At 33.9% G+C, this 10,137-nt stretch overlaps 1 protein-coding gene and 1 long non-coding RNA gene across 5 annotated transcripts; both read right to left on the bottom strand.

Annotated features, from left to right (window-relative positions):
* Positions 5,306 to 8,364, bottom strand: LOC104776234. 4 transcript variants are annotated; one of them, XR_766114.2, is made up of 7 exons: positions 8,070 to 8,362; positions 7,566 to 7,652; positions 7,414 to 7,469; positions 6,745 to 7,245; positions 6,586 to 6,643; positions 5,753 to 6,244; positions 5,306 to 5,639 (listed from the first exon to the last, which is right to left on the bottom strand). It is a non-coding gene; the product is annotated as an uncharacterized LOC104776234 (long non-coding RNA). The 4 variants fall into 4 exon arrangements; XR_766116.2 differs by having other exon boundaries at positions 5,753 to 6,643; positions 6,745 to 6,852; positions 7,209 to 7,245; XR_766115.2 differs by having other exon boundaries at positions 5,753 to 6,643; positions 7,566 to 7,669; positions 8,070 to 8,364.
* LOC104778804 (putative F-box/kelch-repeat protein At1g20940) lies at positions 8,725 to 9,863 on the bottom strand. The gene has a single exon (XM_019239872.1). It carries the CDS (start codon positions 9,793 to 9,795, stop codon positions 8,725 to 8,727), a length of 1,071 nt encoding a protein of 356 aa, XP_019095417.1. The 5' UTR covers positions 9,796 to 9,863.

The raw sequence follows: 10,137 nt of genomic DNA, 5'->3' as shown, positions 1-10,137 counted from the left end.
ATATACAGTAAAACCTCTATAAATTAATAATGTTAGGACTAAGACATTTTATTAATTTATAGTGATATTAATTTATCAATAAATTAATAATTATTATTTTATAGTGTAAATTAATAATTATTAATTTATAGGTATATTTTTAATTGCTCAATTTTTTAAAATAATGAATTGAGACCATTTTTGCAGAATAATATTAAAATTTGGATGTTGTAAATTTTATGTTATTGGAATTGAATTTGAAATAATTAAAAATTATTTTTGATAATGAATTACAAATATTGTAGACAAATTTACTTATATACATGACATAAATATTCAAATTTATGAATAAGAATATCAATTATCGTATTTTAATAGTCTATCAATCTATCCAAATGTAAATGATGCATATTTAGAAATTGAAAAATTTTAAAAATTTGACGTGCTTTATGGAATGTTATAGAATATTTTATATCATTATATTTTAAAGATACAATATAACAATTGTTTTATGGATATGAGGTTTAAGAGAAACATATTTTACTATATCAGCATATATATATATGTAATTTTACATGATTATTAATTTATGATATTATTGGGATCATATTTTACATAGGGATTTCAAAAAAAATATTATTTTATTATCTTATCGAATTTTATTATTTTTTACACTGTCCCGAGTTGGGACTAGCAAAATTTATTAATTTATAGTGTTTATTAATTTATAGAGTATTAATTTATAGAGGTTTTAGAGTAGATGAGAAGTAATTATAATTAGGAAGGATCTTAAGCACTGTCTCTTTGTAGCTTTTTTTTTTAATGGGTGTAGAAAACGAAGCCGGTGTGGTTATATTGATATTCATGCTCGACCACCTTCTTCCTTTCATAAAACATGACCTTCCAAGTCCGTTCCCCCATGCGTTCCATTGACAATGCCGACGTGCTGGTAGTCCCGTAGGGTATAACCTGAATGGTAAATGAAAAGGATTAGTTAATAACAAACGGTAAGGTAGAATGTCTTACATATCCAGAAGTATCAGCACCCACAGTTCGGAAAAATGGAGCGTCGTCGCCTTCAGCATCATACATAAAGAAGCCAGGGATGCGCAACAACGACGTCGTCGCACCATAGTTTCCCAAATCACAAATCATCCGTTCAAAATGGTCTCTTAGGCGAAAATCCTGAATATATAACACCAAAAAGAAAAAAAGGGAGGGGGGGGTTGACTGTACAAAATATAGGAAAATAGGTGAGGACAGATCATTTAATTACTACTCTAGTTACAAGCATTTAATTACCCTGGGAGATACTTGCGTCGAGACCATAGATGGAGAGAGAGTGTATCCCAGAGGGAACGCGATCTACTATGAGATGCGACCCATCTGCGTCGGGTTTCCTGATATGTACCATCGAAGGACAATTGACGTCTGCGACAACAAGGCTAAAGACATGCCCTTCATCCGTGTGTTCATCAAGTACTAGGTTTTCGGCAAACTCCTGTGGACTCGTGTGTTCCTGTAATAACACAAAAGCAGAGTCCGTGATCGAAATATTCTGAAATCTATATATAATAGCAAACCCACTTTTTTGTGTCAACTTTTAATCCAACGGATGAGATTAGTTACAGTTTTAATCCAACGGTTTAAAATTATTAATCGTGTCTTTTCGTCGCACCTCCATCTTTCAAAAATCACAACTATTAGTCTTTGCATCTCTTTGTTGTACCTCCTGGTTTCAAAAATCACATCCATTAATTTTTACACCTTTTAAATCACACCTCTTAGTCTTTGCATCTCTTTGTTGTACCTCCTGGTTTCAAAAATCACATCCATTAATTTTTACACCTTTTAAATCACACCTCTTAGTCTTTGCATCTCTTTGTTGTACCTCCTGGTTTCAAAAATCACATCCATTAATTTTTACACCTTTTAAATCACACTTCTTAGTCTTTGCATCTCTTTGTTGTACCTCGTGGTTTCAAAAATCACATCCATTAATTTTTACACCTTTTAAATCACACCTCTTAGTCTTTGCATCTCTTTGTTGTACCTCCTGGTTTCAAAAATCACATCCATTAATTTTTACACCTTTTAAATCACACCTCTTAGTCTTTGCATCTCTTTGTTGTACCTCCTGGTTTCAAAAATCACATCTATTAATTTTTACACCTTTTAAATCACACCTCCTTAGTCTTTGCATCTCTTTGTTGTACCTCATGGTTTCAAAAATACATCCATTAATTTTTACACCTTTTAATTTCACACATCTATGTGTTACACCTCTTTGTTGTACCTCCATGTTTCACATCTATTAATTTTTACACATTTACATTTTTCACCTCTATGTCTTACACCTCTTTGTTTATTATATATAAACTTTTCTTGACTACATAAACAAGTTTCGAACAATTGTTTTCTGAGTACTAAAGAATTGTATTATTGAAGTGTTTTTTAACTTTCAAGCATCAATCTCTAATTCAAGGTAATTTAATATTTTTGCTGCGAATGACCTGTAGTGTTTCTCGGTTAGATTATTATTACTGTTAGTCGACACTATTAAGTTCATACATTAATCTTAGTTTTGTTAACTTTTAGTCTCTTCAAAATTTTTAGCCTTTCCGGTTTTCATGTTTTTGCATGGCTAATGTTATTAAGTACGTGTGCCATATTTTTTGCATGGCTAATGTTTTTGATTCTCAATGTGCAGATTTTATTTTTTGACTTTCTGGAAAAACCAAAACCAAGATACGAGAGGCATGATGATATGCAGTGATGCTAGAGCTACGGATAAGCCAAAGTTTTTTAACAAACATGGTATAATTATAATTTTATATATGTTCATATTTTAACCTATAGATAATAGCAAACCTACTTTTTTGTCAACTTTTAATCCAACGGATGAGATTAGTTCCAGTTTTAATCCAACGGTTTAAAATTATTAATCGTGTCTTTTCGTCGCACCCCCATCTTTCAAAAATCACACCTCTTAGTCTTTCCATCTCTTTGTTGTACCTCCTGGTTTCAAAAATCACATCCATTAATTTTTACACCTTTTAAATCACATTTCCTTAGTCTTTGCATCTCTTTGTTGTACCTCTTGGTTTCAAAAATCACATCCATTAATTTTTACACCTTTTAATTTCACACCTCTATGTGTTACACCTCTTTGTTGTACCTCCATGTTTCACATCTATTAATTTTTACACATTTACATTTCACACCTCTATGTCTTACACCTCTTTGTTTATTATATATAAACTTTTCTTGACTACATAAACAAGTTTCAAACAATTGTTTTCTGAGTACTAAAGAATTGTATTATTGAAGTGTTTTTTAACTTTCAAGCATCAATCTCTAATTCAAGGTAATTTAATATTTTTGCTGCGAATGACCTGTAGTGTTTCTCGGTTAGATTATTATTACTGTTAGTCGACACTATTAAGTTCATACATTAATCTTAGTTTTGTTAACTTTTAGTCTCTTCAAAATTTTTAGCCTTTCCGGTTTTCATGTTTTTGCATGGCTAATGTTATTAAGTACGTGTGCCATATTTTTTGCATGGCTAATGTTTTTGATTCTCAATGTGCAGATTTTATTTTTTGACTTTCTGGAAAAACCAAAACCAAGATACGAGAGGCATGATGATATGCAGTGATGCTAGAGCTACGGATAAGCCAAATTTTTTTAACAAACATGGTATAATTATAATTTTATATATGTTCTTATTTTAACCTATTTATTTTTTCTAACAAACATGGTATAAATGTTATTTTTATTTTTTTTTTCCATTAGATGTTCATGATCTAGGTTAGTTTACATTTTTTGTAAATAAAGTTTTTAAAAATTTTAGTTGAATTATAATTTCTTATACTTTCTGGGTATCAAACATTTTGATAATATATAGAAATATTACAAATGAGCATGGAAATAGAGAGTGCCGAAGAAAAAGCCAGACATACTTGTGACAACACAAAATCAAATTCTAGAAAGCGTAAGCACGACCAAATGACAAGTCAAGTTAGAAAGAAAAGATCTACTAAAGGTAACTTATTTAGTCTTTGATGACTTTCTAATCTGTATATACAACTTTTTAAAAACATAATGTATAACAGTCACTTTTAGAGTGATCTGGAATCTGCCAAAAAAAAGAAAATGCAAGAAATTTATAAAATTAGTGTTTAACCTAAAGAAGAGAACATCAAAAGGTGAGATATTATTATCACCTGTTTCACCACATCGACTTCGTTTTCGCTGTGTTTATTGAAAAACATGATGGTACTGATTCATAGACATAAATGGGAAATCAAATAGAGGGAGATGCAGCCTGGAAGGAGAGCAGCCGACACGGTGGAATGGGATGGATTGGGAGAGACCAACATAAAATCCTCTGTTCTATATTTTATTAATTTTCTGAACTTTTGTAGTTTAATTGAATTGCTTTGATTGAATAGCTGATGAGTGTACAAGTTTTGTCTATATGCATTCTTAGTCTGTTACGTCTTGATTTTTTTTCTTTTCCAAAGAGGAATATGTGATTTGAAGCAAATATTACAAATCCATGTATCAAATGTGTTAGTAGGAAATAAGGCAATCAAGATTAACCCATTAAAAGGGAGGAAAGAAGGGGGTCTTTTGAGGGAAAACGTGAGACCAACATGCATGTAACTGTGGAAAGCATTATAGCCAAATATATATCTCTAAAAGTTGTAGCTGAAGAATGTGAGTTACTCTATACTAACCAATTAGGTTTGATTGGTCGGTCATATAAAACTTGGTTTTGTACATATCTAAAAGTGAGAGAAAAAAACATCCACAAGCATAAGTGAAATTTTATATATGGTTAAAAGTAATGTTCATAGTAAATCATTTGTATACAAACTCCACTTGCTTACAGCATCGGAATATTGATTGTGATTTGTGAATCAGTAATCTATGGAAAGAGAAATCGCGTATCAAAGTGAAGGGGAAACGAAACTCAATCCAGCCATCTACTCCGATCCCAATCTTCGACCTTCCTTCGACAAGTGGCATTTAGTATTTTCTCGATACAGTAAATAAACCAAGAGATAAGCAGCCTCGTATATATTTCGATTGATAATGATCAACAACAAAGACAATTTCTAATAGCGAATTAAGAAAGGATACCAATATATAGCACCATATGGTCGGAGACAAACATAAATGAAATTTTATATATGGTTAAAAGTAATGTTCATAGTAAATCAAGCTCTAAAAAAGGCTCACTTTTGTGTGTGACAACATAAAATATAATAACATTGAAATGAATTTTTGGCTTTTTAATCAGTAGAAAGCAATAGCAAAAAATAAAAATGATCAAATTGATTGAGAAAAGAAAGAATTTAGGATGAATTACAAATGTTAAATTTCAATTTAGGATTTCACCTCCCCGTGCGGCAACGCACGGGTCGCTTTCCTAGTAAATATAAAAATAAATATAAAAACCTACACGTAGGAAAAAATCTGGATAACTATCGGGTCCTGTGATTCCATCAATTTGGTCAAGCATTAACGTAGAACTGACGAGAAATGCGACTCGGCCTCGCTTTGAAACACCCAGCCAAAACAAATTAGGGTTGGCTTCACAACGGCCACTCAAGTTCTCATCAGAGCCATTCCAAGCCACCTTTCTTATGGCCCTTTAAATCACGCAATACGAAGAAAAGCAAAACAAGGATCAGGAGGACAAACTTAACAAAGTCAGATGCAAAAGTTAATATATAATCAAACCTGGAATGAATAATATAGTTACCTGGAATACCAATTGTCCCTGTTCATCAGCAGCAGCAGTTGGTTGTTGCCTCTCTCATTCCACTCGAATGCAACGATCCCCATTTTTTTTTTTTGAAAGAATATCTAAGTTTTCCTTTTGATATTTGAATCTCTCTCGCTTGCTCTTGCTCTCTCTCGCTATGATGTTTTGAGTTACCCCAGACTCTGTTTTTATAGCCGAGAGATGATGCATCTCTCTGCTTTCCTTGCGTGACTCTTCTTCTTGTTATTTTTTTATGTCACCTATCATACTCATACTCTCTCCCACAATGAGTAACCCACATTGAGTAACCGTGTCTACGTGTGGTGCATTTTACCTTTACAGATTGGTAAAACAAAAAAAGTGGCTTGGCAAGATGCAGCGTTTCAACATTTGCTCTCTAGCTTTTATTCTTCTGTTGGAGATTGAGTAATCGACCACTCATGTGTGCGTATAGAGACTTACTTTTTTCTTTCTTTCTTTTTACCATACCTAGTAATTACAACAAGTGGTTTATGGTAGCACGCAAGTTTAAGGACTCAAATCCAAAACTAATTGTTTGGTCTTAGCTTGCTTTTGTCGTTGTTCGATCCTAGTGCTGATTGTGTAAGGAGGACTCATGTGTGTATGTGCAATACTTTAAATTATTTTATTTTTGTCTAAATAGAGAGAAAGCAAAACGAAGACGTTAAGAGAAAAGGCTGATTTGGTGGTTGTTCGATTCTTAGTGCTGATTGTGTACGGAGGAGGAGTAATGTCATATTGTCATGTACATAATAATCATTGTCCTAAGTGTAGAGAGAGAGAGAGAGAGAGAGAGAGATTAGATGTACCTGGGATTTCAAAGGAAGCTTTGGTCGGATTCACTGGAGAAGAGATGAAACTCATGGCCTGAAATATTTTTTGGGTTTTGAAATTGAGTTTCCGAGAATTCGAAGCAGCTAAACTCCAATTGTTGCAACAGCATGAGAATGGGAGAAATTATAGGATACCTTACTGAACGGAACAGCACGGAGAAGAGCCATGAATGAGAAGCCGCCGTGAATCAGGTGGAAGCTGAAGCTTGGCTTTTTGCCGGAGGATTTAACCTCCAATTCCGTCTATATCAACACACACACACACACACACATATATATATATATATATATATATATATATATAGAATAACATAACATAACAGAAATTGATCGAACAACACAATACAAACGTTAATAAAACAAGAGAAACACAATCAAACTGAAAAAAAGAAAAACAGACATCATTCAAACATTTGACAACATGTCATTCTAACAAGCATTTATCAGGAACATTCAAAGTAAATCGGTTCCCAAATCAAAACCTACTTCAAACTAAATTGATTCCCAAATCAAAAGCTACTTCTGAACATCACACATCGACATCCACATTCACATCAATATACTTCAAAACAATAAACAAACAGGAGCAGATGAATTACCTTGCTTCATTACTTCACATTTATCACGCCGATTAACCTTTAAAAAGAACAGAGCACAATTGATCAAAGATTATGAATCGAAACAAGACCAGAATCAAAAAAAAAATTATCTATCTTCTAATAACAACACAAAATTAGAGACACATAAATTCGAAGGTCCAGTGTTCAGGGAAAAGAATCAAGAAAGGTGAAGAAGGTTACATACATTACATTACAGTTGAGGTTGTTAAGTTGACAGAGTCTTCTCATATTTTCCAAAACCTGCATAGATATATCATATATGATACAAAATAACAAATAAACTCATATTCACAATCACTCATCTGGTTAAACAACAAAAGAAGATGGATTTGACACCTCAGGTTTAGTTGCATCATCAGTAAGATTGACATTAGCCCCGACCTGTGCAGCTACTAAAGCAGGCAAGGAAGTACCAGCTCCTAGCTGCAAACGACGGATAGCTCAAAAACAGAGCACACATCCCAATTATGTAATCAGCAAAATTACCAAAGTGGTTCACACCTTCAAAAAAATTAACCTCGGGAATCGAAGAATCACGAAATAGAGAGTTGTGTTGCCAAACATACTCAGCTAATGTCGAAACCTAATCACGAAATCGAGTCCTGTCTAAATCGAAACTATGTATGAATCCATCAGAGCTAATGTTGCTAACCCTAATCACATTACATACACTGGTTATTGATTCAAATAACCCTAATTTAACAAACAACAAAATAACCCTAATTCTGATCACGGGCCTGAAATAATTTTTGGGTTTTGAAATTGAGTTTCCGGGAATTCGAAGCAGGTAATCTCCAATTGTTGCAACAACATGAGAAAGGGAGAGAGATTAGAGGATACCTGAGCTGAACGGAACAGCACGGAGAATCCGCCGTGAATCAGGTGGAAGCTGAAGCTTGGCTTTGCCGGAGAACATGACCGGGTTTAACCTCCGATTCCGTCTATATCATGGGTAAATAAGAAGCTCCAACGAGAGATCTCGGTGAAAGAAAGAAAATAAAAATTTTAAAAATTGGTTGCCGGCGAGAACAGAGATGTTAGCCGGAGGGGATGGCTGATCCGGTGGGGATTAGCTTCCCGAACAGATAGATGATGGTTGTCGGAGATGTCGATGAGTGTTTTGTTTGTTGTTGGATTTGACTAAACACAAAACAATGGGCCTTTAGTGGACCAGACGAAATTGGCATTAAGAATAGAAGAACAAGTTTCTGGATATATATATATATATATATTTTTTGGCCCATTATACATACATGTATTTCTCTCTCCAACCATTAGACTTGCGTCTGTCACATGTTGAAAGAATGGAAGCTGTAATTAACTCTCCACTCTTTGGCCGAGACACTTGCATGTGCAGTCAAGACGACATACAATTCTTCGTATGAATATAATGAACAAAAAAAAGTTATAACTAAGTTGTTGATATGTTTTTTTTTTTTTTGTATGTATATATTCATAACATTATTCCTAACTCCTACACTTCAGGGAGACTTATTCATGCTTTGACCAACCCAAAAAGATCTAGTTGAGTTGGTTGTAATTGTGTACCAATGAGTCCCATAAGCGCGATCAGATAAGGGATGCGTTGGTCATTCGAATCTACGATAATCTTTGTCTGCTCATCCAACTCAATAGAGAACAAGGAGGGCGTAAACTTATAGAAGTCTCTAAGATTATTACGCGTACACCATGTTGACCCCAAAACTCTCCAACTATTAGTTTCTAGGTCATATACATGAACCAGATCTTCGAAAGTACTCTTCCTATCTCTCACCACAAGACGCTTGCCGTCGTACGCAACCATGTCCCAGCATACAAGAATATTATCTTCCATTGGTACAATCTTGATCCGCCTAGCAAGGGTCCATTTGGAATTCTCGAATAGTGTGTAAACTGAGATTTTTTCTTTTGTGCCCGATATTAAGGTCAAGCGATTGATTTTATCGTCCGCTGCCAATAGTAACTTCGTATCAGATTCCCGATGGAATATGGATGGGATCATTCGTGCTTGCTCCGTCTCCGGATTGAAAGTTACGATGCTTCCGTCGTTTCTCAACCAGTGAAGAGTGTTGTCCAAGTAAACATGTTTCATCCGCGTCATGAGATCACTTTTTGAACCAGCGTTGATGGTTGTATCTGATAGTCTCCAAGAGTATCCGTCGCTAATCTCGAAGCCGTACACCATTCCCATCTCAAGAATGCAAACGATTTTAAAACTTTTGCTGGTTCGGTTTTGATTTACCGCAAAACCTACACACATTGCTCTGGTGAAATCTTTTTTGGAATAACTTCCACCAAGTATCATAGGTATAAGCTTTGATCCATGGTGATCAAGGATTCGAAATGTCTTTGTGAGGGGATTTACAATGAAGAGACCATTTACGTAAAATAAGAGAAGGCCAGAGCATGAGCCGAAAATGTAACATGTCTTATTACCATAGGAAAACATTTTATTTCCGAATGGTGTAGAATCGCATGAAGAGACCAAAGGCTGACAGAAGATGGAATAAGCACCATATGGTTTAAGGTTAAACAAACTAGGTTTGAACCAGGAACAATATCTCATTTGAAAATCAGAATCATCATCATCAGATATATAAGATTAGAAATATTTATTTGTGCATCGCATCATTGCCAAAGATTTAAATTCCAGTCTGAAGAGAATTTCATCGAGAAGATGCAAAGGCAAGCCATCCATGATCATAGTGGAATGAAAGTTCAATGATTAACTGCTCAACTTGTTATATAGACAACAATTTATAGCATGAAAAAAATAACAATCAATTCAAGGAAAATCTTATCATTATAATTAAATTAAAATTATCTAGATACAATCAATTAAAGGAAAATCTTATCATTATAATTAAATTAAAATTATCTAGATATAAAATCTGCCACATTTTGAAGT

This window comes from Camelina sativa, chromosome 3, assembly GCF_000633955.1.
Source record: "Camelina sativa cultivar DH55 chromosome 3, Cs, whole genome shotgun sequence".
Taxonomy (NCBI): Eukaryota; Viridiplantae; Streptophyta; class Magnoliopsida; order Brassicales; family Brassicaceae; genus Camelina; species Camelina sativa.
The sequence above is the reverse complement of the archived record's forward strand: the minus strand, read 5'-3'. Positions and strand labels throughout refer to the sequence as shown.

Excerpts from the sequence above, each read along its gene's own strand:
- LOC104778804 (XM_019239872.1), bottom strand. The coding sequence starts at position 9,795 with ATGAGATATTGTTCCTGGTTCAAACCTAGTTTGTTTAACCTTAAACCA.